This window comes from Panthera leo, chromosome D3, assembly GCF_018350215.1.
Source record: "Panthera leo isolate Ple1 chromosome D3, P.leo_Ple1_pat1.1, whole genome shotgun sequence".
In the NCBI taxonomy this organism is placed as follows: Eukaryota; Metazoa; Chordata; class Mammalia; order Carnivora; family Felidae; genus Panthera; species Panthera leo.
Window position 1 is genome coordinate 10,509,899 of NC_056690.1, and position 27,324 is coordinate 10,537,222.

Sequence of the window (27,324 nt, forward strand, 5' to 3'; positions counted from 1 at the left end):
GGTAGTCAGTCCATAGCCCTTGGGTTCTGATAGAGGATCCCTCGGACAGCTCAGGAGAGAGAAGCCTGAACAAGGCAGGGGGACGTGGGGGTCCTCAGGAAGGTCCACGGGGGATCCCCACCCATCTGGTTGTAGATCCCTGGGCCAGGCACCTTGGAATTGCGCCCGTTAACAGTAGAAATGCCCTCCATGTTGTGAGGGCCTAATGCCTGCCAGGCTCAGTGCTTGCCAGGGATACAGCAGTGAGCAAAGCAGTCGACTAAGATCCCCGACCTCTTGGGCTGACAGCCTAGTGGGAAGAGACAAGGAAAAAAGAAAGTATGCAGATTAACCTATCATATCAGGCAGTGCCGAGTACTGGGAAGAAAAAGAAAGCAACAAGACGTGTTCGAAAGGTGGTCTGGGAAAGCCTTCCTGAAGAGGTGACATCCGAGCAGAGACCTGGAAGGAAGGAAACTATGAGAACATCTGGGACCCACTGAGTCAGATTCCAGGTGGAGGGAACAGCAGACACAAAGGCCCGAGGCTGGATAGTGCTTGGGGCGCTGGAGGAATGACAAGGAGGCCAGGGTAGCTGGAGTGGAGTGAGAGAGAGGGAGGCGGTAGGTGATACGTCAGAGAGGAAGACGGGATGTTGTGGCCTCACGGGGCTTGGTAGGAGCTTTGTAGACAACGTGGGACTTTGCGGGTCATGGCGATGACTTTGGCTTTTACTCCAAGCGAGGGGGGAGCCCTGAGAAGATTTTGAGCAGGAGGGAGATGTAATCCGATTTGCATTGAACAAGATCCCGCTGGCTGCCATGTGGGGAACAGACTGCAGATGGCAAAGGGAGAAGCAGAGACCAGCCGTGAGTCTACTGCACCAGTCCAGGCAGGAGAGACCCAACGGTCTAGACCTGGTAGAATCAAAGCAGGGAGGAGAAGTGGTCGGGTGTGGGGTTTGTCTGAAGGCGGAGGAGGTGACTGGCGTTACTAACAGACTGGATGTGAGGTGTGAGATAAGTCAGGGATGAGTCCGCGTTTGGGGGCAGCCGGGAGCACAGGGCTGTCAGCAACTGCCAGGGGGAGCACTTCGTGGGGAGCAGATGCAGGGCGGGGAGGGATCAGAGCCCTGCTCTTAGCAGAGCTGAGTTTGAGATGCCTGTTGGACCGCCACAGGAAGGGGCCAAGGAATCAGCTGGGCTTTGCTGGTGCCCATTTTGGAGATGAGAAAGCCGAAGCCAGGGCTGTTGAGTCACCTGGCCACAGTCACAGAGCTGGCAAGCTGGGCAGCTGGGCCTTGAAATGAAGTCTGTCTGCCTCCCGGCCCTGGAGCCCAACCCAGACCCTGGGCTCTGTGGCTATTCTCGCGGAATCCTCCCTGCAGCTGTGTGTGAGGGGGCGGGTGGGTCATGGGTTAGCGGCACCTTCGTTTTTGAGATGGGCCCCCCCCCCCGGGACGTAGGGAGGCTGAAGGGACCTGCCCACAGTTGAGGAGCAGTGGAGCGCACAGCCTTCCCACAGGTGTGCCAAGTGAACCCAGCAAAACGATCCCTCCACTGTAGTCCCGAGGCGCAGAGCAGGCTAAAGCCTCTGAGAAGTCCTGCAGCCCGGACCTTGCCTTCTCTGTGTTTCGCGCAGGGTCCCGTGGAGCCTGGCTCTCGGGGATCGCCTAGAGCTTTGGGAGACACTCACCTGGCCGGGGTTATCACGCGGGCATGTGCATTCTGAATGAGCACTCAGAGCGGAGCCCTCGAAAGCGCAGTGGGCCAATGCGCGTTAAGGGAAGGCACAAATGAACAAACAGATGAGTGGAAAACAAAAGGATTGGTGGGAGAAGGGATGGACAGATGCAGGAATTAGCAAAAGGCGTGGAGGAATGCAAGGGGGAGTAACCAACCCCCACACGGATCGCTGTCTGGACCAGTGAATGCGCTCATGCATCCGGCAGATATCTGCCGAGTACCTACTGTGCGCAGGCGCCGAGGATACAGCAGGGAGTAAAACCGAGTCCCTGCCTTGGTGACATTCTAGCGAGAGGAGACAGAAGACAAGATAAATAGGTAAAATATAACTTACGCCAGATGGAGAAAGCCAAGCGGGGATGGAGAGAGAGAAAAGGAAGGATGTGGAGGGGTGGCACATTTTTAAATAGGGTGGCGGTAAATGAGGGGATGACTGAATGCTTGCATTACATTACCGAGTGAGGAAAGAAAGAAAAAAAAGTATCAATGAGGAGCATCCGGGATGGCTGCAGGCTTGGGAGAAGGATCTAACGAAAGAAGGAGCGAGTGAACGAGCCCAGGAGGATAGGAGTGCAGGAACTAAGGCATGAATGAATGAAGGAGCCAATGGAAGAATGATGGAGGAGAGGAATTAGCGCTGGCATTCGAGCACCGATGAGGGGGATGGGTGAAGGCAGTCTGGGATGGGTGAGCTCGCGGAGGCCGGGGGGGGGGGGGGGGGGGGGGGGGGGGGGGGGGGGGGCCGGCACGCCCCCCACTGGCCCGAACAGTCCCCACCCCACCCCCACCACGCCCTGGCCCTTCCCGTCCCCGGGGCAGCGGGGGTGCCTGCCCGTCCCGTCCCGTCGCGCCCGCCCGGCCCGGCCCCCCCGCTGTTCCGCCCCCGGGGTGGGGGTGCGGGTGGGGGTGGGGGGAGGGCCCCCCCGCTCTGACCGCCCCTCCCCCTTGTGAGCGCAGGCACCATGCGGCCGGTGCGGCGCAACTTCTACGACCCGTCGTCCGCGCCGGGCAAGGGCATCGTGTGGGAGTGGGAGAACGACGGCGGCGCGTGGACGGCCTACGACATGGACATCTGCATCACCATCCAGAACGCCTACGAGAAGCAGCACCCGTGGCTCGACCTCTCGTCGCTCGGCTTCTGCTACCTCATCTACTTCAACAGCATGTCGCAGATGAACCGCCAGACGCGCCGGCGCCGCCGCCTGCGCCGCCGCCTGGACCTGGCCTACCCGCTCACCGTGGGCTCCATCCCCAAGTCGCAGTCGTGGCCCGTGGGCGCCAGCTCGGGCCAGCCCTGCTCGTGCCAGCAGTGCCTGCTGGTCAACAGCACGCGCGCCGCCTCCAACGCCATCCTGGCCTCGCAGCGCCGCAAGGCGCCCCCCGCGGCCCCGCCGCCGCCGCCGCCGCCTCCCGGAGGGCCGCCCGGCGCGCTCGCCGTGCGCCCCAGCGCCACCTTCGCGGGCGCCGCGCTCTGGGCTGCGCCCGCCGCCGGCCCCGCCGAGCCCGCGCAGCCCCCCGGGGCGTCTCCGCGCAGCCCGAGCGCCCCCGGCGGCGGAGGAGGCGGCGGCGGCGGCGGCGCGCCCACCCCGGGGCAGAACAACCTCAACCGGCCCGGGCCCCAGCGCGCCACCGGCGTGAGCGCACGCGCCTCCATCCCGCCCGGGTAAGACGGGCCCCGGGCGCAGGGTGGCTGCCCTCCGGGGCTACGAGCGCACGGTCACAGTCCTTAGAACAGTCGTAAGCGATTTCTAGCGTCTAGTGAATAATTCGCTTGGTGCCAGGCAGTGATTAAAGCACCTTAGCGCGTTCCCGCTGGTGTACGTCCACGCGCAGGGGCGCTACGTACGAGGTAGGTACCGCCCTCAGCCCCGATTCGCAGCCGAGGGAACCGAAGCGCAGGGAGGACTCGTAACAACTCTGGTTGTAACCAGAATTTTCTTGCGAGGGGATGGAATGGAAGGGGATAGGATAGGATAGGATAGGATAACTCGTAACAGTTCACGAGCCCTGGGGCTGCAGCAGCAAGAGCGGTGTGCGTTCCTTGTGCCTCGCTTGCTAACCTGTCTGCCTCGCCTCGTCTGTTACCCCCAGACAACTCCACCAGGCCCGTGTTGCAGCTGGGGAGGCTGAGGCTGGGAGCGGTCTGCTCCCTCCTGACGGTCCCCCAGCTGGAGAACGGGGCGTGGAATTCAGAGCCGGAGGATTCCAGAGTCTGTGTCGTGTTGTCTTGGAGTTTTTAGAGGGCTACAGCCCCTCCCCTAGACGAGGCCCCAGCAAGCATTAGCCACTGGCTCAGAATATCTTCCCCATAGGCCGCGCCTGAAATGGCACCGTTAACTTTGGGCGAATGTGGTGTTTCGCAGCTCGGGAGAGGCCCAGGTGACCCGGGGCGGTGGCGGCAGGGGGGGGTGGCGGATCCGGGAGAAGTCAGGGGCACCAGAGCCAGCCTCTCTGCTCTTGTTTCAGCCAGAGCAACCCTTTTTGGAATATGCTGGCTTTCCCAGCAGGATTTCACTGAGGAAAGGAACCCCCATCATACCAAATATGGAAACCCTCCGGGGAAGGCAGCCCAGGCCCCCAGACCCAGCGGGTCAGCTCCCGGCCCCGGAGCCCCGTCTCCATCAGCCTGAGAGAGTGGGGATGAGAAGGAAGAGTAAAGACCAGACCAGAAGACCAGGTTGGGGTGTGGGTCGTGGTGCCCCAGACGTGCCAGCTCTGCTTAGACCCCTGTGGGGTGGCCCAGGCAAGACCAGCCAAGGTCGGATCTGGACACGACCTTTGAGGTCACCACATCCAGGCTTCCTTTTTCACCAAGGGAAACTGAGGCCTGGAGAAGGGAAGAGACCCTAAAGCTGTCTGCCTTGTCCGCCTTCTGTCCCTTTGAAAGTGACTGCTCACGTTCAGACCCCCTGTCAGCCACTTGAGTTGTGAGGTCTGGGGCGTGGCCTTCATGGAGATTCAGCCTCCCCATCTGGCAAATGCGAACGGAATCTCCACTGCGTGGGGACACCGTGTACCTGGACACAGCGCCTGCTCATCGCAGTGGTGCGGCAATGGCAGTTAGGACCCTGGTCATCCAGGGAGAGGGTCGGTGCGGGGGCCAGAGCAGCCGAGAATGCCTCCTAATTCTTCAGGCAGACTGCAGCAGGGGCCGCCTGCCTCCCTGCCCCCTCCACTCGGGTCATGCCTCTGGGGGGAGGGCGTGAGCCATGGGGACAGGCAGAGGGGCACCCTGTGCGGCCCCAGCCTCAGGCAGGCCCGGTGCCAACAGGGAGGAGCCCCGAGGAGTTCAAGAAGTCCTCTTGGGGAGGCACTGCAGGAGGGACTCACCCACCAGGGGTCGTGGGACTGGAGCGTTCCTTGTGGCTCTGTTATGAGAAGGGAGGGGCAGGACCAGGAAGGTTCAGGGACCTCTGCAGCAAGAATTTGAGAACCTTCTCTTGGGGGCTGTATTGTCATAACCCAGTAGTGGGTTATGAAATCTAAAGGTTGCAACCAGAATTGTCTTGCGACGGGATGGAATGGAATGGGATAGGATAGGATAGGGTAGGATACAAAGAAAAGAAAAGAAAATAGTGGCACGTGTCCTACACAGTGACCATAAGAACTGGTCCGGGAACCCTGTGCAACTCTCCTACACGTGTTCAGCGGGTTTCCAGGTGAAGTGAACGTCTTAGCCGCTGATGAAATTCGTACCATCCACGGTTCCAGAGCAGGCTGGGCATCACTCAGCTTTGATGGCCCGATATTAATTCTCCAAATATGTACCGAGGGTGTGTGTTCACAGAACTGAGCAAGACACATGGGGCCCAGACTGGTGGGGAGACAGGCATATGCAGCAAGCAAATAAATGAGTAAATGAACACAGTGGCTGGAGAGAGAGGGAAGTGCCAGGGAGATAGTGGGACAGGGCGGTAGGGTGGCGAGGGAACGGGGCGGGGGGGGTCAGGGAAGACCCCTCTGAGGAGGGAGCCAGATCCGAGGAAGGCTATTCCAGGTAGAGGGAACAGCATAGGCGATTTCAGCGGGGCTTGGAGAACACGGCACATGCCGGGAAGGGCTGGAGGTGCGAGGGGCCGGTCAGAAGGAGCAGGACATCTCAGGCAGATGCAGGTGCAAAGGAGTGGAGGGGGGAATGAATCCAGCAGGTTCTGGAGACCATACGAGGATGGGGGTTTCCTGCTGGAACAGTAGGGGGTGAGATGTTTCCCAAGTGGGGGGGGGGGGGTTACAGAGCCAGGTTGTGGGGGCCTTAGGGGAGCCCGGGCTTGGTGCTGCCTAAGTGGGGAGGAATAGAGTGTGCTTGAGCTCAAGAGGGCTGTGGGGACAAGAAGAATTTCTCCCTGGGGGTGTTGTGCTGATCATTAAACATGTCCTCCGGTCTCCCCAGCCACGTGCCCCCCTCCTCCTCCGCCTGGAACGGTCGTTACCCTCTCTGAGAACAGACATTGGCTGAGAAAGGGGGGGGGGGGGTGTGTGCGAACTGTCGAGGGGTTTCTCATCTGTCCCCAGCCACACAGACCCTGCCCAGCCAGACAAGCCTGTGTCAAGGCCCCCAGGCCTCCTCTCCGAGGAACCCCAGCTAAAAACACTCTGGCTCCGAGTGGAGTCTGCCTGGGAATGAGGGGGAACGAGGGGCGTGTGAACAGGGGAGCAGAGCCTGGCTCCCCCAGGCTGAGGCCTCCGTTGCCGGGGCAAGAGAGGCCCAGGCATAGCCTACGAGGGGAGAGATGGGGGTCTCTGAGGAGCCAGGCAGCCAGCCCCCCCCAGCCCCGCCCTGGCCCCCCACACCCCAGAGCCCTCACGGCCCTCTGCACGATATGTGTCCGGCTTCCTCTTTGTGAGGACACCAGTCCTTGGTTAGGGTCCACCCTAACGTTGTTGGACCTCGTTCTTGTCCCCTCTCCAAGGACCCCGTCTCCAAAGTGTCTGAGGGCCTGGGGGGGGGGCATCAACATAGATGTTCTAGGAGGACACGGTTCAACTGGTAACAGTGTTTCTGTGGCTCCCTGTGTCTCTGCGTCCATCTGTCTGTCTGTCGTTCCTTCTCTCTGCCTTTCTTGTTCCTCTCCGCTCTCTCCTCTGCACCTCCTTCTGTCCCTCAGGACTGAGACGAACCCAGAGTCTAGTCCTTTCCCGGTTGGGTGACCTTGGGGCATGGCTTCCCTCCCCTAGCCTCAGTTTTCCCATCTGACAAACGGAGCTAAAAACTGCCACCACTCATGCGTGCTGGCTGGCTCCGGAGGGCCCGTGGCATGCAAAGCTTTGAAGTCGCCCACCCCGTAGGATCATTTCACACCCGCATCTCGGCCCTGGGTGGGCAACAGGGCAAGAGGCCCAGAGAGGGGCACCGACTTGCCCAGTGGGGCCAGAGTGTCCCTCTGGCCTGGGTATTTTTCCACTGCCCCTGTGACGGGGCGGGGAGCCAGCTGGCAGCCTGGGCCTGGGGGACACGCAGGGGTGGGGACGATCCGCCCTGTCTCCTGAGAGGGCAGCGTCCAGCACTTTGGAACACAGCTGTGGGGCAGACTCAGAGTTTCCACCCCACGTGGTGGAGGGGAGAGGGGACAGCTGCAGGCCTGTTTCCATTTACTGGGCACTTGCTCTGTCCCAGGCCTCATTTCTCACCTTTGACACGCAGGCATTGCCTGTCTTCATGCCCACAGAAACCCAACCTGGCAAGTCCGATTTCCCCCGTTCTTCGGGTGAGGAAACGAGGCTCCAAAAGGCTGACACTCGCTCCGGGTCCCCCAGTCAGGACTGTGATTCAAAATCCCCAGTTGGCCAGGGTATCGGGGTGCCTGACCCCTCCCCGTCTGTCCACCCCAGAATTCCTGCCAGGGCCCCAGAGACCCGGTCCTGATTCCACAGGGTGTCGGGGAACCCCGGGGTTCAGACGGGCCCAGCTCGGCACCTCCTCTCCCTGTGGGACCCCAGGGGGACTCACTGTCCCCTCTGGTCCTCAAGTGTCTGCACCTGTGAAGCGGGGCCGGCAACCCAGGCCGCTGTCCAGCATGAGGCCGGGTGTCAAAGTGCCTGCGTTTTCAAGTCGTCACCGTCTACACCACCCGCCAGTGGTGGGGAGCCGTGCTGCTCCCTTCCATGCCTGTCAGACTTGTACATCACGTCAACCTGAGCTATGCCACAGAGGTGCCGCCCGGGTGGCATTTTCCTCCCTCTGGTTCTCGGTAAGCCTGAGAACCTCTCCCTGTTTTCTGGCCACCAGTGGCTCCTTCTTTTGCCAATTACGTGTGTATTCCCTTTGCTTCGCCTCCTCTTGGGCTATTTGCTGCTTCCTTATTGACTTGCACACCCTCCTTCTGCATGAAGCCGATTAACCCTTTATCCGTCATGTTTTTACCTGTCACAGTTTGCTGTTTCTTTTTACCTTCCTTATACCCTACGTTCATCTGTTTTTTGTTTTTTTTTTAATGAATTAACCCCCTATGTATTGAACAACTCCTATGTGCCAGGCATTGTTTGGGGCCCTGGGGAGGCAAGGGTGAATAAGGCAGATAATCCCGACCCTCCCGGAACCACAGTCTAGTGACTGGCAAACAATAAACTAAGTAAATAAATTCTAGAACATGGTCCAGGGAGAAGTAACTGCTGCAGAGGAAAAATAGCGGAAGACACATAAGCACGGGTGACAGGGATATAATTTTAAATAAAGAGGTCAGAAGAGGCCTCACTGAGAATGTAACATTTGAACAAAGACCAAAGGAGGTTAAAAAGCAAGCCACGCGGAGAACTGGGGGAAGAGCATTCCAGACAGAGAAGCAGCTTGTACAAAGGCCCTGAGGCAGGAGCAGGCCCCCTATGTTTGAGGAGGTCAGTGTGGCTAGAGACGCTGCGCTGCAGAGGGCGAGTGGTGATAGAAGAGGTCAGAGATGAAAATGGGGCCAGTCCTATAGGGCCCTGAGGCCGGGGGTGGGGGTTGGGGGGGACTTTGGCTTTTATTCTGTGTGAAATGGAAGCCAGCAGGCTGTGACTTTGTTGTAACAGGTTTCCTCTGGGGTGACAGGAGACGGTCTGGGCGATATACGTGTATTTGGGTGTTTTCCTCCTGTTTTTTTTTTTTTTTTTACTTGCAGCAGTGACTTTACGTTTTCATTTTGCTTATTTATTTGTTTGTTAGTGTTTATTTCTTTTGAGAGAGAGACAGAATGTAAGCGGGGGAGGGGCAGAGAGCGAGGGAGACACAGAATCCGAAGCAGGGTCAGCCCGGAGCCCCGACGCAGGGCTCGAACTCAGGGACCGTGAGCTCATGACCTGAGCCGAAGTCCGATGCTTACTGAGCCATCCGGGCGCCCCTGTGTTTTCATTTTAAAGAATTCGTATTTCGTTCTCCGGCTCTTTCATAGGCATTACATTTCGGTGCTTCAAAAACACCAAAGGACTGAAAGATACAACATGAAAAGTCTCACCCTCACCGTGTCCCCGTGTCCCCGTTAGGCCTCTGGCCTGCCCACCCTCCCCCCTTTCCTGGCCTCGCTGGTGTGCAGTCTCCGCTCCCTCCCTCCCGGCGGCGGGCGCCTCACCACAAGGTCAAACCCAACACCCCCAAGCCCCAGACCTGAAGCACTTCCTGCCCCGCTCCCTGGGAGGCCAAACCACATACTCCTGTCTGCAAGCGGCAGCCCCAGGCCGTGGGAACCGCCAGCCCTCCCCTCCCCGTCCCCCTCCCCCTGCCTGGGTTCCCCTGACAGAGCACTGCTCTGGGGGCCTGAGGGGACCCGGGGTTTGAAGGAGGGTGGTGCTGAGCCCCCAGGCCCCTGGATAAATCTGGCCCTAAATGGCGGCCACCCCTCATAAGGTCTCTCTAGGGGACTTCTGCACCGTTTTCTCCCCTAGGAGTGGACAGGGGCAGGGATGAGGGGTCCCATTTGACAGAGGGGAAACTGAGGCCCGTAGAAGCTCAGAGGCTTGTCCAGGCAGAAAGGGGAAGTGAGCAAGGCCTCCACACAGCAGCCGTTGATGGCCTGTGGGTTTTGCTGGGCCCATGGGGCCCCCGGAGCTCACTGTGATGTCCTCGATGTCTGAAGCCCTGCAGAGGGGGTGAGAGTGGGGACGTGGCTGGCCCCAGGACTGTGGGCATCAGGGGGTCGGGTGCAGGTGGAGTGGGCCACTGAATGGGGGCGGGCGAGGGGAGCAGGCCCAAGGAACGTGGGCGATCCCCGCGTGCTGCTCAACTTCCCTCTCCCGTGACATGGCACTCTCACTTCTGCCCCCTTGTCACCCACTTGGACCCGAATGACTGAGGCTGGAGCCTCCTAAGGGACTCCAGGACGAGTGCCAGGTGTCCTGAGGGCACCTGAGGCCAGTCATGGGACCTGGAAACCATCATCAGAGAATGTGACGTGCCTGGGGCCTGCCCTGGCCATGGGGGCAGGGGGAGGACAGGAGCCAGATGTGGGCAGAGAGATGGAAACTCGGCAACGCTAAAGGGCGTGTCCATGTGGTTTCCTGCCTCCCGGGGGTCCTGAGCCCCTTTATTCCTGGGACAGGGAGGAGTGGCCAGAGCAAGCAGATGGGTCCACTTGTGCAGCTGATGGAGCCTCCCTGGGCCTGAGCCAGCTCCAGGGCCCCGGTCAAAAACTTCAACCCGCCTGTAGGGCACAGTGGGCTCAGAAAGCCCACTCAACTCCAGATGGCCCCACAGACCAGCCCGGAGGGGTCGGCCCTGGCCGCTGACTCAGAAATTCCAGGAACTGGTGCCAGGTGCACCACTAACCAGCTGGGTGACCTTAGTGAAGTCACTTCCCCTCTCTTGGCCTCGGTCCCTCAAAACAGATGACAAACAGATTTCATCTCATGCACCATCTCCGCTTGAATGGTAACTAACGTCTTCCTGGAGCACTCCTGAGGAGGAGTCTGGAGTGGCGTTTTGGCTCAGTGGAAGGGAGTGCCGGGATTGATTGGTGATGCCTGCCGTGGGTGCGGAAGTGTAGCACTCACGTCATGCGTTTGCCGCCCCTGTGTCCACCTTGTGTCCGGGGGGACATTTGGTATTAGAACTGCTGTTTCTAAGGGCACCGGCCCTCCCACCCCGCCCCACCGAAGGGGTCACAGAGCTAGTAGACCAATTTCTTCCTCTATTCAGTACTTCCTGAGAACCCATGTGCGCGGAGTTTCATCTGCCATCCCAGGGTCACAGGGCTGGTTCAGACACGTTTCTAGAAGCTCACAATCTGGCGGAGGAGGTAGGCGTGGAACCACACAACTAGAAAGCGAGATAGAAAATGTCTGTATCCTTAAAAAAAAGAAAAAAAGGTAAGCATCATCCATGGTCTCTAGGGAATTAAAAGAAGGGGTAGATGGGAATCCACTTGAGGTAGATTAAAAAAAGCCTCCTGAAGAAAGACAGTGGCCTTTGGACCTGTCTTCAAAGGACAGATGTGAATTGGGAATAGACAGTATGGACAGGCAGGAGGAACAGTGTGGCAGAGGTACCCAGGCAGGAAAAGGGCAGGGAACAGTGTGAGGAACAGTGCAAGCAGCTAGGAAAATGTCACATTATCTCCTCCTGTCTTTGAACATCGCCTCCCAGCCAGTGCAGATATGAAGCATCTCTGCTTGTCCTTTCTTGGCAAGGAGGAAAGCCACGTCCTCCATCCCTTGTATCTCAGGCGAATTCTGGTTGCTTCTTTTTTCTTTTCTTTTCTTTTCTTTTCTTTTCTTTTCTTTTCTTTCTTTTCTTTTCTTTTTTCTTTCCTTCCCTTCCCTTCCCTTTTCTTTTCTTTTTTTTCTTTTTCCTCTTTTCTTCTTTTCTGTTCTCTTTTCTTTTTTCTTTCCTTCCCTTCCCTTTTCTTTTTTTTCTTTTTGCTCTTTTCTTCTTTTCTTTTTTCTTCCCTTCCCTTCCCTTTTCTTTTCTTTTTTTTATTTTTCCTCTTTTCTTCTTTTCTTTTCTCTTTTCTTTTTTCTTTCCTTCCCTTCCCTTTCCTTTTCTTTTTTTTTCTTTTTCCTCTTTTCTTCTTTTCTTTTCTTTCCTTTTCTTTTCTTTTCTTTTCTCTTTCCTTCCCTTCCCTTTCTTTTCTTTTTTTTTCTTTTTCCTCTTTTCTTCTTTTCTCTTTTCTTTTCTTTTTTCTTTTTTCTTTCCTTCCTTTTTTTTCTTTTTCCTCTTTTCTTCTTTTCTTCTCTTTTTTATTTCCTTCCCTTCCCTCCCCTTTTCTTTTCTTTTTTTTCTTTTTCCTCTTTTCTTCTTTTCTTTCCTTTTCTTTTCTTTTCTCTTCTTTTCTTTTCTTTCTCAGACAGAGCCTCCTGCTTAGGCCCCTAAGCCATGGAGAGAGAACTTGGGTTAGTGTGGCATGGCTAAGAGCACAGACCCTGGAGTCTGACAGCCTGGGCTGGAATCCTGGTCCCACCCCTGACAAGTTACTTCACCTCTCTGTGCCTCAGTTTCCCTCTCTCTAGACGGGACGTCACAGACGTTGGGGGAACGATTAGATGAGGAAGTGAAGTGTGACAATGATGCCAGGCACATAGTGAGTACCTGGAATTCTTGACCATGGAGAACACCCCCCCCCCCCGCCCACCTGTCCGTGGCACATTCAGGAAGACGGTTCCGTGTAATGCCCGGGTTCCCCGGAACCGCTCCAGGGAACCTCTGCCCTCGGGCGGGACGCGGAGCATTTCTGGGACTCTGTCGGTTTGCTTGTGCTGTCGTGCAGGGTGCCCACTGACACGCTCACTCTAAAAGGAGCGCTGGCAGAGAGCCTCCAGGGGACTGGAGGCCACAGAGGGTGTCTCTCTGGGACGTGTGCTTCCAGGCTCACTTCACCCGTGGGCACAGAACACACAGGGAGGAGGTGCCTGAGCGCGTACACGTGAGTCGTCCGCGCAGGACGTTCCCACAAAATCCAGCCCGCCCTCCTCCCTTCGTGCAACAGGGCTCTATGGAGCATCTGCTATGTGCCGTATACTGGGGTTGAAGTCAGGTGGCCTAGGAAGGTCTCTCTCGTGAGGTGGCATTGCGGCAGGGACCTAGGTGAGCCATTCAGCATCGGGGTGGGGGGGCCTTTGGGCAGACAGCACAGCAAGTGCCAAGGCCTTGACAGAAGCCTCAGACTATGTTAGAGCCACGGCAGATGTGTCCAGGGGAGAGAGATGGAGGGGGTAGGAGACGAGGTCACAGAGGCAGGGAAGGCCTGGTCAGACCAGACTTTATAATCAGGTCATGGTTAGCGCTAAGTCAATCAATCAATAAGGTAATGGCCGAGACAGAGGTTTCTCTGGAGTAAAATGGGAGGGCAGGTCTCTGACAAGGTGACATCCGAGCAGAAACCTGTGTCAAGCGAGGGATCAAGGCTTGAGGACATCCAGGGAAGAGCATTCTGGGAGAGAGAGCTCAGCAGGTGCAAAGGCCCTGGGGTGGGAATATGGCCGGCGTGTTCGAGGAACAGCAGGGAGACCAGGGGGGCTGGGGGAGAAGGGGCGGGGGGTGAGCCCAGGGCAAAGGGCTAGGTACCGGCTATCTCACATAGGGCAAAGGGGTCGGATTCTTCTCTGAGCAAGGTAGGAGCCAAACGAGGTTGAGGGCAGAGGAGGAACAGGCCTTGAGGCAGAGGTAGGTGCGACAGCAGGGAAACCAGCGTGGCAGCGGGACCCTTCTCCACACTGGGGTGGCCAGGCCTGGCTCCTGGTCAGAGCAGATCTCAAGGGGGTGCTGACGGCTTCCTCCTACCCTTTGCCAGGCTGGGCCCCGAGAGGGTGGAGCGCAGCGTGCGGGCCGACCCCCCTTCCGGGAGGCCTGCGGGCAGCAGACTCTTGTCCAGGACAGAAGGATGTTCTTGCTGACTGGGAGGAAACAGCGCATCCCACATCAAAAGGAGGCCCCGGGTGGCTCCCACGCTCGGGCATCGTGGGAACCCTGCTACCCTGGGTTCTCTCAGGGGGGCCTGCACATCAAGAGAGGCTGGGGGCTGCCTTGAGACTGTTCCCCAGCTCTTGATGAGTAAATAAAAAAAACAGCCCCCCCCCCCCCCCCCGTCACAGCCTACTCACAACCTTCTTCTTGGGAACAAGTCTCATTTTTGTAAATCGAGCCCTGTGGTTTTTAAGGGGTGTCAGGAATTGTAGGGCAGCTGAGATTTTTAAAACCTTCCCTTTCTGAGCACTCCCCACCCCCCCCGCTCCCTAACTCCCAGGCCAAAGACTCAGCAAGACCAGGGGCATGAGCTGGACCAGACATTGGGCGTGAGGTAAACCTCGGGTAGCGAACTGTCCTCACTGATCGGTAGGGGCCGTCCTGACCTGAAGGATTCTGCTCAGCTTGAGAGCGTGCAGTGATGGATTAGTGATGTCTGCTGCAGGTGGGCGATAAGGAGTAGTGCTTTGCACGCTACATATTGTCCGCGCCCCCCGTTTTACAGATAGCCCTGGAGAAAAGGATTTTTTTCCATGAGATGGAAGGGGAAGGAAGGAGGTCGGGGAGACCTAAATATATCGAGGACCTTAACAGAGTGTCTACACTAGAACTCTTTTGAAGGACAGGGCAGGGAAGAGAAGAAGCTTGAGGTACGTGCCTCTTTGCTTTCCTGGAAGAGTATGGGGAGGTGTAAGATTAGGTGATACCCTTTAGGCAGGTCCTGGAGGATTATGACAGACCCGAGAGGGTCGGATGGAAACTCAGCCCCATCTCTGGGCTCCCAGCAGGCTGCTAGAAGGAGAAAGTCGTCCTCCACTCACAGCCCTGCCCCCAAACTACGAGCTTTGCGTGTTTCACCTCACTGGACCCTCACAAGGCTTTATGCCCATTACAGGTGGGGAAACGGAGGCACAGCACCTTTCCCCACACACACCTCGATTGGCCAGGCGCTGGGGGTCCCGCGGTGCCCGCCTACCAGTAGCACCCGTGCAGGAGCGGTGTTCGGTGGCCTTGGGTCACCATAGTGTTCAAGGACCCTGACATCTGCTCCCCACGCCCGTGTTCCCTAGCGTGTGGATGTGTCCGCGTGCTTGTGTGTCTGCGTGATGCCTCTGGGGTGGTCTGTGTGTGTGTGTGTGTGTGTGTGTGTTTCTGGATCCACTGCGGCTGCACCCAAGCCTGCCAAGCATACCATTTGCTAAAAGATGCTTCCCAGCCAGCTCCCTAGTATCCTCTGTGCCTGCCAGGGGCAGGTGACCAGGCAGCCCCGGCCAGGCTCAGACCTGAGCAGCCAGGCAGAGGGGGTTGTTGCAGCAATTTCCCAGCTGTCGCGGCCCCCGTCCCTTCCTGGCACACCCCCCCAGGCCCCTCTGGCGTCCCTGCCTTTGAGAACACTCCTGTCCATCAAGACATCCATCCAGCGTTTTGTGCCCGTCGACAGCAAGACAGTAGTTCACCTGCGTGTCCAAGCACTGAAGTCACGAAGACGCAGGCAGGCACACTGTCCAGGTCACCGCGGATCTTCTCAGTCAGCCCTCCCAACAGCCCTGGGGGTGAGGTATCGTTATCCCCATTTTACAGGTAGGGAGACCAGGGGCCACAGAGGTTAAGTGACTCGCCCAGGCTCGTCACTGCAACACTTGCACGGCTTCCTCTCCCAGGTGAAGAGAAGACACTCCGTGACTCAGTGGGCCGAGGTGCGGGGAGGTGGAACTCTTCAGCCAGGCCTGCACGTCAACGGGGCGATGATGGTGGTTAACGCCATTAGAGTCTTTATTAGGTGCCAGGAATTCTGCTGGACCCTTGACAGGCAGAATGTCATTGACTCCTCAGGGCAAACACGAGGTGCTGCTTTATAGATGGGAAACGGGCTTATGAGAGGTGCCTGATGGGCTGCGTGTCACCCAGACGGTTAGTGCTTATTAAGCTGAGATATGAGAGCAGCTCTGGCTGATTTCAAAAGCCAGAGAGCTCTTTGGTGGGGGAAGGCGAAGAGGGGAGGCAGGCTATGTTTTCTTGGGGCCTTTTCATCTGAGGAGGGGACAGTGCCTTAGTTACAGGAACTGCCATCAGTAGATCTTCGAGAGGGGGGACGAAAGTGTTCCGTGTGAAATGTCTTTGGAAAACCTGGATTCATCTTTGCTAATCATAGTTCCTTATGCAGGACTTATCAGAGCCTTTAAGATGCTCATATATGTTGTGAATTTCCAAGGAGGCAGTGAAGTGTTTCATAACTCATTTGCTCCCTGAATCCTTCTTTCCCAGAACCTTTTATAGGCACTAGTGCTCCATATAAGAAACTTGGAGAAATGCTAGAATGGCTACGTCACTAGGAGTTGGGTTTCAGGCACAGCGGCCAGTGGGAGGGAACTGTTGGCCCCCAAGCTCTCACAAGGGAGTAGGGAAGAGTCAGTACTCATTCCACTGTAACTGGGGCAGCGGTCCCAATGACACCCCACCCCGTAAGAAAAGGATGTCTATGTCCCTGGCGGTCATATTCTAAATGACACAGAGGTGCAGGTATGTCCAGAAGCCAAACCAGAGCCCTCGGATCTTCCGGTGTGTGGGGCAGAAGTCCAGCTGCGGCCTCTTTTCTCCCCTCAGGGTCCCCGCGCTCCCGGTGAAGAACTTGAATGGTACGGGGCCCGTCCATCCGGCCCTGGCAGGTGAGATCCAGCCCCGGAGGGGCAGAAGGGCGGGGCCCACGAGGAGGCAGCCCCACCTGTCTGCCCTGTGGCCCCGCCCCTTGGCGAGGCTGGTGGGCGGGGCCCAGAGGAAACGCCCCCTACCGTTGGACCGCGACGCCGGGGTAGGCGGGGCCCGCAGAAGGCGCTCCACTCGGCTCCCAGCTGGGGTGGGGCCCAGGGCCACCCCGCCCGCCCACCCGGGGGCCCCCACGTTCGGGGGAGGGGCAGGTGGGCGGGGCCTGGGGAAGGCCTGCGGCCTCCTCCCGCCGGCGGGAGGGCTGGGTGGGCGGGGCCGGGAGAGCGCTCCGCCCCCTGACCGTCCCCGGCCGCGTCCCCAGGGATGACCGGGATCCTGCTGTGTGCCGCCGGCCTGCCCGTGTGCCTGACGCGGGCCCCCAAGCCCATCCTGCACCCGCCGCCCGTGAGCAAGAGCGATGTCAAGCCCGTGCCCGGCGTGCCCGGGGTGTGCCGCAAGACCAAGAAGAAGCACCTCAAGAAGAGTACGCCTTCCACGCCGACCCTGGCCCCACTAACTAACCCTTGACCCTGACCCCTCAACTCCCATCTGTTCTTAGGACTTAGGCCTCCACCTCCGTCTCCTGATCTCCGCTCCCTTGCCCCTGACCCCCTCCGCCGCCAACTCTGATTACATCAGCCGCTGGCATGTGACTCCTGCCAACCCTTCTGTGCCCCCCACCCCAGCCAAGCCCTCAGGGCGGAGACCCTGGGCACCCTCCAGCCCACCCGCTGTGTCCTTGCAGGTAAGAACCCCGAGGATGTGGTTCGAAGGTACATGCAGAAGGTGAAGAACCCGCCCGATGAGGTGAGCCCCCAGCGGAGGGTACTGGCCTGGGCAGACCGAGGGCCCAGCCCCTGAGCTCCCTTCTCCTCCCGTGGCCCCGTGTGTTACAGTCTGTCCCCCCCAGTTCGGGCTTGGCCTTCTCCCTTTTTCACAGTGTCTTCTGATGGACAGAAACGCTTAGGTTTAATAGAATCACATTCACCGATCTTTGGATGGTTGACGGCTTTCGAATCTTATTTGCACCCATATTTTCCACCCAACGTTCTAAGTTTTGCCTTCATCCCCCCGGAGAGGGGTGGGGGGTCATCTCTACCTCTGCCGTGTGCCGCCAGTGTATGGGGGTGTCCTCTCTCTCTCCCTCCCTTTGACAAGGGGGCACCGGAGAGGGGGCCGTCCGCCACCCTTGGTGGCCTGGGGCCTGGCTCCCGCCAAGGGGCAGCGCTGACCCGAGGGTGTCGTGCCCGGGGCCCGTCGTCAGTGTCCCCTCTGCGCCCCCTCCGTCAGGACTGCACCATCTGCATGGAGCGGCTGGTCACAGCATCCGGCTACGAAGGCGTGCTTCGGCACAAGGGCGTGCGACCCGAGCTCGTGGGCCGCCTGGGCCGCTGCGGCCACATGTACCACCTGCTGTGCCTCGTGGCCATGTACTCCAATGGCAACAAGGTGGGCGGCGCGGGGGCAGGGGGCGGGGCCGGGACGCCGCGGGGTGGGGCCTCACCGCCGGCCTCCCCTGCCCCAGGACGGCAGCCTGCAGTGCCCCACGTGCAAGGCCATCTACGGAGAGAAGACGGGCACCCAGCCGCCCGGGAAGATGCGGTTCCACCTCATCCCGCACTCGCTGCCCGGCTTCGCCGACACCCAGACCATCCGCATCGTCTACGACATCCCCACAGGCATCCAGGTGAGGCCCCCGTGCCTCTGCCCCCCCCCCCGGAACCCTGCACAGGTCCCCCACACCTGTCCGTGGCTCAAGCCTCTGCTGCCCGCCCCCCACAGGGCCCTGAGCACCCCAACCCAGGCAAGAAGTTCACCGCAAGAGGCTTCCCGCGTCACTGCTACCTGCCCAACAACGAGAAGGGCCGGAAGGTGGGTGCTGTGAGGGTGCGGGGGTGTGGGAGCAGGCCGGGGACCCCCCTCACCCCCAGTCCCTGTTTCCTGCCCGCACCGACACTGACCGTCACCTCCTAGTGCGTGTCCAGCCCCGCCAGGTGGCTTCACACACCTGGGCTCGTTTCCAGCTTGAGGAGGTCAAGGTCTTGACCCCATTTTACAGATAAAGAAACTTAGCCTCAGAGAGGGCAAGTGACTTGCCCAAGATCACACAGCTGGTACACTACGGATCGTCTGCCTCCCTTGTTTTTCAAGAGAAGCAAGAAATTCTGATTTTCACGTGAAATCCCCAGGCCTTTGAATATTGCCAAAGAAGTCACAAGATGGCTGTGTAGTCAACCGAACACAGCCGAGGGCCTTCAGTTGGAGACCCAGATGAAACGGGCAGATAGCCTGGAAAGAGCTCTCACTGCGGGCGGGAGGGGGGGGTGGGGTCCCTCTAGGGAAGGAAGCGGCCAGGCTGGGCGCCCGCGGGCGGGCATGCCGCAGGGCTTAGCAGGTAGTGAGAGGGCCGCAGCTCGGCCAAGGAAGGAGGGGGGCTGGGCGGGAGGGGCTCCAGCCACAGGGGCGGGGCTGCCCGCGCCCTCCGCTCAGCCCCCCCTCCTGTCCCCACTCCTGTCCCCCAGGTGTTGAGGCTGCTCATCACCGCCTGGGAGCGGAGACTCATCTTCACCATCGGCACGTCCAACACCACAGGCGAGTCGGACACCGTGGTGTGGAACGAGATCCACCACAAGACCGAGTTTGGATCCAACCTCACGGGCCACGGCTACCCGGACGCTAGCTACCTAGACAATGTGCTGGCCGAGCTCACAGCCCAGGGCGTGTCCGAGGCTGCAGCCAAGGCCTGAGGCCCGGGGCGGCCCACCTTCCCTCCTGCTTTGCCCCTGGTCCGGCACTTGCCTCCCTCTGCCAGGCGCGTCCTGGTGGCCCGGGTTCAGGAGCCCGCGGAAGGAGCCAGAAGCGTCCTGGGGATTTGGCTGATGGCGGTTGGAATGATGGGAGGAGGATGGCAGGCCAGCCGGCTCCGACCCGTAGCTCCCTGAGAGGGTGGCGGAGAGAACACCGGAACCACAGTAACCTCCCTACGGAAAAGACAGAGCCCCACCCCCTCGCGCAAACACACGTGTCCTGTTGAACACACGCACGCGCACCCACGTGCCTCTACTTACCCCCGGGCTGGGGGGAAAGAGACGGAAGACCCCTGTGATCCTCCACGTGGACTCCCACCCGCGTCTCGATTCAGCTCAAGCGCCTGGGGGAAAGGGGCCCCCCTCTGCTACCCACTGATGGGCACTTGTGGGCCCAGGGGTAGAACCCGAAGTTTGTCAGCAGTTTTGCAAAGGGGCAGAGGCCAGAGAGAGGGGGACTAGAGGGACCTTGTTTTGTGCTTGTGTCTCTTCATCCTTCTGGGACTCTCGCCTCCTTCTTCTCCCCTCCCGTCCCCAGGCCTTATGTCTGTCCCAGATAAAGGCACTGTTCTCCTTTCCTCCCCATCCTGTCCTCTCCGCCAAATCGCTCCCAACGCCGAGATCCAAAGGCTGGATGAGGCCGAGCTTAGGCCAGCGGGTCTAAAAAAGCAGACCGGACAGCAAAGAGTCCATTTCCCTTTCTTGGGAGTGGGCAGTGGGGTGGCTGATGGTCTTGGCCAACCAGGGGCCTGTTGCCCAGGCAACTCACCAGCTCCGCCTCTGTTGATTGGCTGCCACGGTGGAAGTCAGCCAAGATTTAAAGGGACGCCAGCGACTGCTCTTTTGAAAACCTACCAGTCCCACTGTGGGTGGAGAAATAAATGGTCTTTCTCCTCCTCACTTAGTTTTCTTTCCTGCCGAGACGGGGGCTGGGTGGGTGGCTCTGTTCCTGGGGGGGCCTCTGGCCCACCCTCCCGGGGAGCTTGCAACAAAACGATGACCCCAGGACCATTGCCTCTCTCAGTCTTGGGCAGCTGGGGTTGGAGGGGCTCCATAATTCTCTTGTCCCCGGGTACGCAGCGGGTGTGAAGGTGGCCGAGGCAGAGGGTACCCAAGAGGACAGGGCTGAACGTGCTCTTCTCGAGCAGAGCCCAAGGCAATGCCCACAGCAGCTGCCTGGTACAATACTAGGAATGAGGGTCTTGGGCTGGGGGGCTGAGAGCCTCGGAGAAAACACAGAGGAGCTGGGCGACATCGTGATCGGCTCCTGGAGCCCCAGCGCTCCAGGAGGAGGGAGGAGGGCCCGGTTCTGTCTAGAGACAGAGCCCGGGATCTGCAACACGCTTCCAATCAGCCTCAGCAACGTCCCAGAATGCCGGGTGGCTGCGGCGGCTGCTGCGGCTCCAGGCGACACCTGCTGGCCACTCTCGGGATAGCGCTGCATCTTTCCTGGTCCCCCTTATCCCTACATACATACTTTGGTTTCTGTCCCACCCTCTAGTCACACAAAACCAGAAAGGAGTCCTTGGAAGCCTTTCCAGTTTTCCCAGAGTGGGTGTTCTCATTTTACCCTCCGTGATTCATTCTCAAAATCTCACTTCAAACCCTACTATGCAAAATCTCCCGGCCCCGTGATCTTCCAATCTTGTGTTCATCCGTATCACCTGGGAAGCTTGTTAAAAATCCTGCTCCCTGCTCCCACACTCCCTCAGATCCTCATTCAGCAGATGCTGGTGGGGTCCAAGCAGCTGCATCGCTAGCAGACAACCTAGGGGCTGAGCTTTGGACCACAGTCTGAGAAACCCCTCCCTGGCTCCCGAGCCACCTCCGTGGAACCCAGTTTGACAGCCACACATCTAGACACTCCCTCCTTATTTTATACAGCATGAACTGAGGCTCAAAGAGGGGACAAGAGCCTAGCCCAAGGTATCCCAGGCTCCAGGGGTCTGAGTCTGGCGCACTGGGCTCCCAGCCCCCATTATTCCTAAGGGAACCCGATTCCGGAAGCTTGCGGTTAGGACTCTCGGCCAAGGCAGGGCTCAGGAGGGTCCGTGAGGTGACGCAGACCGGCAGACGTGAAAACAGGAAGGGCTGAGCCTCTTTCGTGCCTGTCTGGGCAACAAGGCCACGTGGGCATCAGGGATTCATGTACGGCTGTATCCAGCAGCTCGGGGCCACGGCCTTGTCGGTGTGAGCGGAGGCCGGTCCGGTTTAGCAGAGACTTTCAGCTGAACCGGATGAGTCAGGCTCCTTCTCTCCCGTCCACTCCCAGCTGCCTCAGCCCAGAGACTGAGACTCATTCAGTACAAGGCCAGCCCCCTGCCAGAGGGCTTCCGTGCCTGGGGTTCTGGACTTGGGGCACAGAGACTGGGAGGTCTCCAGAAGCGTCCGCGCCGCGGCATCGACGAGGTACAGGGCAGCCGAGAGGGGCCGGGGTGCCCTGAGAGGGGCCCGATGGCTCCTTCCTCCTCCTTCCAGGCTGGCTCTGGCATCTCCTCAGTGCCCCAGGGGACCCAGGGCCGCTCTCTGCTGCTCCCGCTGCTGGAGCTCCTCGTGGGCTCTGTCCAGATCTGCCAGCACCTCCAGAAGGCGGCCAGCTGCCTCTCTCTGCCGGGCCAGGGCTTCAGGACAGGCCCCTGGGAGGGAGACAAGGGGCCACGGGGGCTCAGCCGGGCCAGGGCAGGCTCCCGGAGCCCAGTCCCCGTGGCTTTTCAGGCTCCAGACCGGCCTTGTGCCCCCAAGAACCCACACACTCACCCTCCCCACTCACCGCACCTGCTGGTGGACCGGCAAAGGGGGAGTCGGCGGGGGTGGGGGGAGGAAATAGGGGCGTGCTTGACAAGTTGCAGGAGGCGGCCGAGAAGGCAAAGAAAAGGGAGCCCCTTGACCCCTTACCTTCCTTGGCCCCCGAGGCCCTCACTGTATCTGCCTCCGGGCTTGTATCTATGTTGAAATCCTCCTGGAATTTCATCCTGGAAGTTGCAAGAGAGAAAAGACCAGGTTGGTCCCTGATCCCCAATGTCGTTCTCTACCCCAGAGGTTCTCTGCTGGTTGCAGGGGGCGTTAAGGATTCCCGGTCGTCACCACCACCGCGACCATTGTCGTCATCACAGCAAAGACAGAGTGCAGACACTACTATCAGCCCTTCCCGTGTATTAACTCACCTCACGATCCCAACAAATGTATCTGAGGTAGGTACTTACTACTGGCTCCATTACACAGTCCACTGAGACACAGAGAGGTCAAGCACTCGCCTAAGGCTGCACAGCATAGTAACTGTTACCATTTACCGAAAGCTAACTGCGACCAGGCATCGACAAAAAGACTTCACCTGTATTAGCTCATTTGACCCTCGGGACAAGTCCAAGAGGCAGGCGCTGTGACTGTCCCTATCTCCCAGATGAAAAGACACAAGCACAGAGAGGGTAAGCCACGGGCGCGAGATCACACAGCCAGTAAGCGACTGGCTCAGACTTCGAACCCAGGTCAGGCCAGCTTCAGAACCCGCTCTCTAAGGACTTGGAGCAGATCTCTGCCACTGACCGGTGGTGATGCCACCCAGGGGGGAAAAGGAGCACATCCACGGTCTGTGCCCGTGTCCCAGGAGCCCGGGATGGTAAAAGATCCGGGACCCACTTCTGCACTAGGGCCAGCCTGAGGACGCCTCCCCGCCTTGCCTGGGGCCCCGCACGCCCTGCCCGGCCAGGAAGTCAGCTGATGCACAGGGAAAGAATGAATAAATGAGCCGGGGAGGCCGTGGGAGGGTTGGGGGAGGGGGTGGGGGGGGCGCGGAGCTGGCCTGGCTGGTCACCGCGGGGGAAGCGGAATGGGTGGGGGCGCCCACCTGAGCTGGTCCCGCCCCAGGAGCAGCTGCCGGTACACCATCTGGATCTCAGCGTCGGGATCCAGCGGGTCACTCCAGTCCCCCAGGGTGACGGCCGAGTGCGTGCGGCTGCAGCCGGCAGCTGAGGGGAACACGGTGCCGTCAGCACTGCCTCCCGCCGCCCCTCCGGGAGCCCCCGGGGCAGAGGGTCGCCGGGCCCAGACCCTTCTGCGTCTAAAATCACTCTTCCCGCCTCCTACTTCCTTCAAGCCCCGCTGCCTCCCCCCCCTCCCCCCCCACGGCCCTGGCTCAGCAGAGCAGGAGCGTCCCCTCCCTCCAGCCTCCTCCCACAGGCCCTTCTCGACCCTTCAGCCCTCCCCGCGCCCCCTCCAGGCCTTTGCTCGGGCGCTTTGCTCTGCCTACGACACTTCCTGACCCCATCCCAGTCCCTCCACCCTCACTGCTTATCGCCTACTCTTCTCAGGTCATGTCTCAACAGCACCTCCTCCAGGAAGCCCTCCTTGATCTCCAACCCTGCGGCCGGCTCAGAGGCAGTCTCTGGAGCCCCAAAAGCCTCATTTTGGTACTTATAAGACCGTGGGACACTTGTCTGGTTATCCACCGGTCTTCATTGAGAGCGAGCCTTGACCACCGGATGCTGGGCCCATAGAAGGTGCTTTACAAAATCTCTCACACGCAATGCGCCCTAGGTGCCGGTCGGCGTTGTGAGTGCTGAGAACACACACTTAGTCCGCACAACAACCCTAGGAGGCAGCCACTGTTCCCCGCTTGAGGAGAGCGAGGCGCACAGAAAGGTTAAGTAACCCGCCGTAGGGGGGGTGTGGGCGGGGCACCCGCTGATTGACGGCTGGGGAGGGCGGAACCTGAGCCCGCCCCGCCCCCTCACCTGAGCGCTCGGCCTGCAGGCAGCAGGTCCAGCGCGAGCTGCGGAAGGCACCCGGGTGGCAGGCGGCCAGCTTGTCCGGGTTGGGGGCGCTGGCCTTGCGCAGGGCCGACAGCCACTGGTTGAGCTCGTTCACATTCTGCAGGGAGTCGGGGCGGGGGGGGGGGCGGTCAGGGGTGGAGGGGGACCCAAGGGACGCCCTCCGTCCCCATCCTTGCGGTGCCTCACCTTGCACTGGAGGTAGGTGGTCCGCAGTGCCCCGGCGCCGTCCTGCGCCATCACCTGCATCACGTGCGGCAGCTGAAAGGCGCTCTCGTCCACGCGCTCCACGGCGCGGATGTGTGACACCGGGATGGAGAAGCGCATCTGGGAGACAGGGCTGTGGCTGCAGGGTGGGCCGGGGTGCGGGGGGCCCAGGGGCAGCTTTCCTTTGGGGGCGTGCATCAGGGGACGGGGACGGGGGGGGGGGGGGGGGACACTCAAGCCTGCGTCTCTGTGATCTGCGATCTGTGTGTGTGTGTCCGCGCTCTTGTGCCGCGAGTCCCCCCCAGCCCTGCCCCATCACTCTCTAGGTAAGCCACCACCTCGCTGGGCATCAGTTCCCATCATCACCAGACGTCAGAGCAACCACCCGCGCAGCAGCTGGGGCGTGCCTCCCGCACTCCAGCCTGTCAACGGCCACCAATGTCTGAGGCTGAGCCTGTGTGCAGATGAGGTCACTTGGCCCTCCCGAGGCCACTCAGCCAGTGGAGGCAGAATTGGGAACCAGGCATTTGAACTCTGGAATCCGTGCTTTGCGGACAAAGTAGGAAGGATATGCTTGCGCACCCTCTCCAGCGTTCGCCATCATTTATGGGCGTGCGGACAAGAAACGCATCCCAGCACGGGCTCCAGCTGGTGCTGGACTTGAACGGCAACCCCGTGAGACCAGGGACGTTGGGCCTTGTGTACTGCTGTACTTCAGTGCCTGGAACGCTGTGTGGTATACAGTAGGCGCTCAGCAAATGTTTGATGAGTGGCTGAGTGAACGAATGTCGGCCCGTGCGTGCCTACACGGCCAGGCACGTGCCTCTGGGCGGGAACATCTCAGGGCGGTTAAGCATGGTCCGTGTCCCGTGCGTGCCCACGTCTGATGGGGAGCGTGTGCGGGTACAGGGCCTGTGCCTGTCCCGGGCCCACGCCGGCCCAAAGGCGTGAGCAGAGCCTGGCCTGAGAGCTTGACTTGCTAAGTCTTTGCCCCGTTCCTGGGCCTCAGTTTCCCCCTGCCTACAAAGAGGCAGCTCTGTGAGGGAGACCCCTCCACTGCGGGCTGGGGCCCCACCTGCCACTCAGGACTCCTGGAGTAGGAGAGAGTCTCCCCGCTGAGCCAGAAGTAACGCTTCTTGAAGGCAAAGCGTGGGGCCAGGCTGGCGGGCTCCTCCTTGCGCTTCAGCAGGTAACCTTCACGAACAATCACCGAGGGGGCCACCAGGGCCCTGGCTGGGCCCCCAGCCTCTGGGAAACGGGGAGGGGGGACAGTGAACCCCTCATATCCTGCCCTGCCAGTGCGCCCAGGAGCAGGAGGCAGGGGGATGAACAGGAGGAGGGGTGTCACTGAAGGTGGGGCGGGGAGCACAAAGTCGACCTGGAGAAGCCCTCCCCTGGAGCCCCACAGACAGTGGGGCAGGCAGCCAGCGGGGGTGGGGGTGGGGTGGGAGGGTGGGGGGCACGTCTTATGAAGTCAGTCCAGGGAGGGCCCAGGATCTAGCCGCCTGGGGAGCCGAGACACAAGAACCCTGCTATGTCACAACCAGGGCCCCGCCTTCTGACGCGGTGCACCTGTGTGACTCACACCCAACTGTCTCTTGACGTGGGCCCCACGTCGTGATACAGACTTCACCCCAACTCTTGTGCCGAAACGTGTCCCATGCCCCATTTCACCCCACATCGAGGCCCAAATCCTTCCAGCTGCTTCCGAAGCCACACACAATCCGGCCCCCACCTCTCCTTTGCTCCCCCTCATTCATTCCTCTACATTGGCGCCTCACTGTTGCTCTCTGTCCCCCACCTCAGGGCCTTTGCACATGCGGTTCCCAGCCTGGAATACTCTTCCCGGGGATCTTCGTGGCTTGCCCTCGGTCTCCCTTCGGCTCTTTGCTCTAATAGTACCCTAGTGGGGCCGCTTCTGGTCATCCTACCTAAAAGTTCACCCTGCCACCCCCCACCCCAACATTTCCCTCCCTCCTTTGTTTTTTCTACTTACTCCCCAACACACTATGTTATTTGCTAACTCAAATTCTGTGGTCCCCGTGAGAATAAAACTTCCACGAGAGCAGGAATTTCTTGTCTCGTCCACTGCCGTTTCCCCGGCACCTGGAACGGTGTCCAGTAAGCACTTAATAGATATTTTTTGGTCGCGCGACACCACGTGATGGTAGCCACCCACCACACTGGCCGCGGTGGCCTGGAGGACGGGGCCTGAGCTCTGTTCATCTCTGGGACCCGGCACAGAAGGGGCCAGGGAGTGTTAGCTGACTGACGAGCTGACCCACAGGTCCACAGTCTCAGTGCCGGGGCCGGCAGGGGTAGAGCAAGGGCGGGTCCCAAGGGCCAAGTAGAGTGACAGGCCAGATGTGGCAGAAACACAGGGACTCACCCTCCCCGTCCACATCCACCAGCCGGTCCAGGAAGTCTCTCACACGTGAGATGCTCTGCAGCAGGAAGGGGTGCAGGGGGGCCATCCACAGTTCCTTGCCCTGGCCCAGCTGCTGGCCCAGGTTTCCGATGCTCTGCACAGCCTGGCACAGAGAAGCAGGGGACGCCAGGGCCAAGGTCACTTCAGGGGGTAGGGCCTTCCGTGGCCCCAGAACGGAGCGCGCGAGTCCTAACTCCCAAATCAGTGCTCAGTGAAAGGAGACTCATAGCAGCACCTGCTTGGAGTCATACCTACCCCTCCCTGGGGACAGATACGCACCCCCAGCACCCTTACACTGTTCCCTCCGGAGCTCAGTTCCCCCGCCCAGGACCGCCTGACCCCTCTCATGCACACTCTGGAACCCATCAGAACCTCAAAATATGGGGCTCCTGGCTCGCTCAGTCAGAAAAGCGTGAGATCAAGCCCTGCATCAGGCTCTGCACGGGGCGTGGAGACTGTTTGAGATTCTCCCTCTCCCTTTCCCTTTGCCCCCCCCCCCCACTTGTGCTTTCTCCCTCTCTCTCTAAGGACAAAAAAAAAAAGGGCACGACTCTTCATCTTGGGGTTGTGAGTTCGAGCCCCCTGTTGGCTGTGGAGATTGCTTAAATGAATAACGACTTTCAAAAAACCTAAAAAGGAAAAGAACTTCAAAATATGGCCACTTCGCAAATGATGGCCTAATTCATACTAAGGCGCACAGGACGACTAGCCTGCTTCCCACTTTCCTCCTGAAAGGGCAGAATTTTCGTTCCAAGAGGAGAAGTTGGATAATGGGATGAACGCCTTCACACTCAGGAGGGAAGGCTAATGGGTGTTTCAGACG

General features: G+C 59.6%; 2 protein-coding genes across 4 annotated transcripts in view; one reads left to right on the forward strand and one right to left on the reverse strand.

Annotated features, from left to right (window-relative positions):
* DTX1 (deltex E3 ubiquitin ligase 1) overlaps positions 1-19,948 on the forward strand; it is a 33,276-nt gene extending 13,328 nt beyond the window's left edge. The window contains exons 2-9 of the mRNA XM_042910142.1: positions 2,682-3,387; positions 16,195-16,256; positions 16,616-16,777; positions 17,039-17,100; positions 17,584-17,742; positions 17,819-17,980; positions 18,076-18,165; positions 18,816-19,948. Of these exons, the coding sequence (XP_042766076.1) occupies positions 2,682-3,387; positions 16,195-16,256; positions 16,616-16,777; positions 17,039-17,100; positions 17,584-17,742; positions 17,819-17,980; positions 18,076-18,165; positions 18,816-19,040 (1,628 nt within the window). The 3' untranslated portion in view covers positions 19,041-19,948. The remainder of the gene's footprint in view (positions 1-2,681; positions 3,388-16,194; positions 16,257-16,615; positions 16,778-17,038; positions 17,101-17,583; positions 17,743-17,818; positions 17,981-18,075; positions 18,166-18,815) is intronic.
* Positions 19,949-20,634: 686 nt separating this feature from the next.
* RASAL1 (RAS protein activator like 1) overlaps positions 20,635-27,324 on the reverse strand; it is a 30,356-nt gene continuing 23,666 nt past the window's right edge. For 2 of the 3 annotated variants that reach the window (XM_042910140.1, XM_042910141.1), the window contains 7 exons: positions 26,463-26,604; positions 25,149-25,321; positions 24,056-24,193; positions 23,831-23,966; positions 22,945-23,065; positions 21,996-22,072; positions 20,635-21,736 (listed from right to left, as the gene is read on the reverse strand). In XM_042910140.1, the coding sequence (XP_042766074.1) occupies positions 21,597-21,736; positions 21,996-22,072; positions 22,945-23,065; positions 23,831-23,966; positions 24,056-24,193; positions 25,149-25,321; positions 26,463-26,604 (927 nt within the window). In that variant the 3' untranslated portion in view covers positions 20,635-21,596. Of the gene's footprint in view, positions 21,737-21,995; positions 22,073-22,944; positions 23,066-23,830; positions 23,967-24,055; positions 24,194-25,148; positions 25,322-26,462; positions 26,605-27,324 lie in introns of those variants that run through there. The other variant, XR_006195149.1, reaches the window with a different exon arrangement.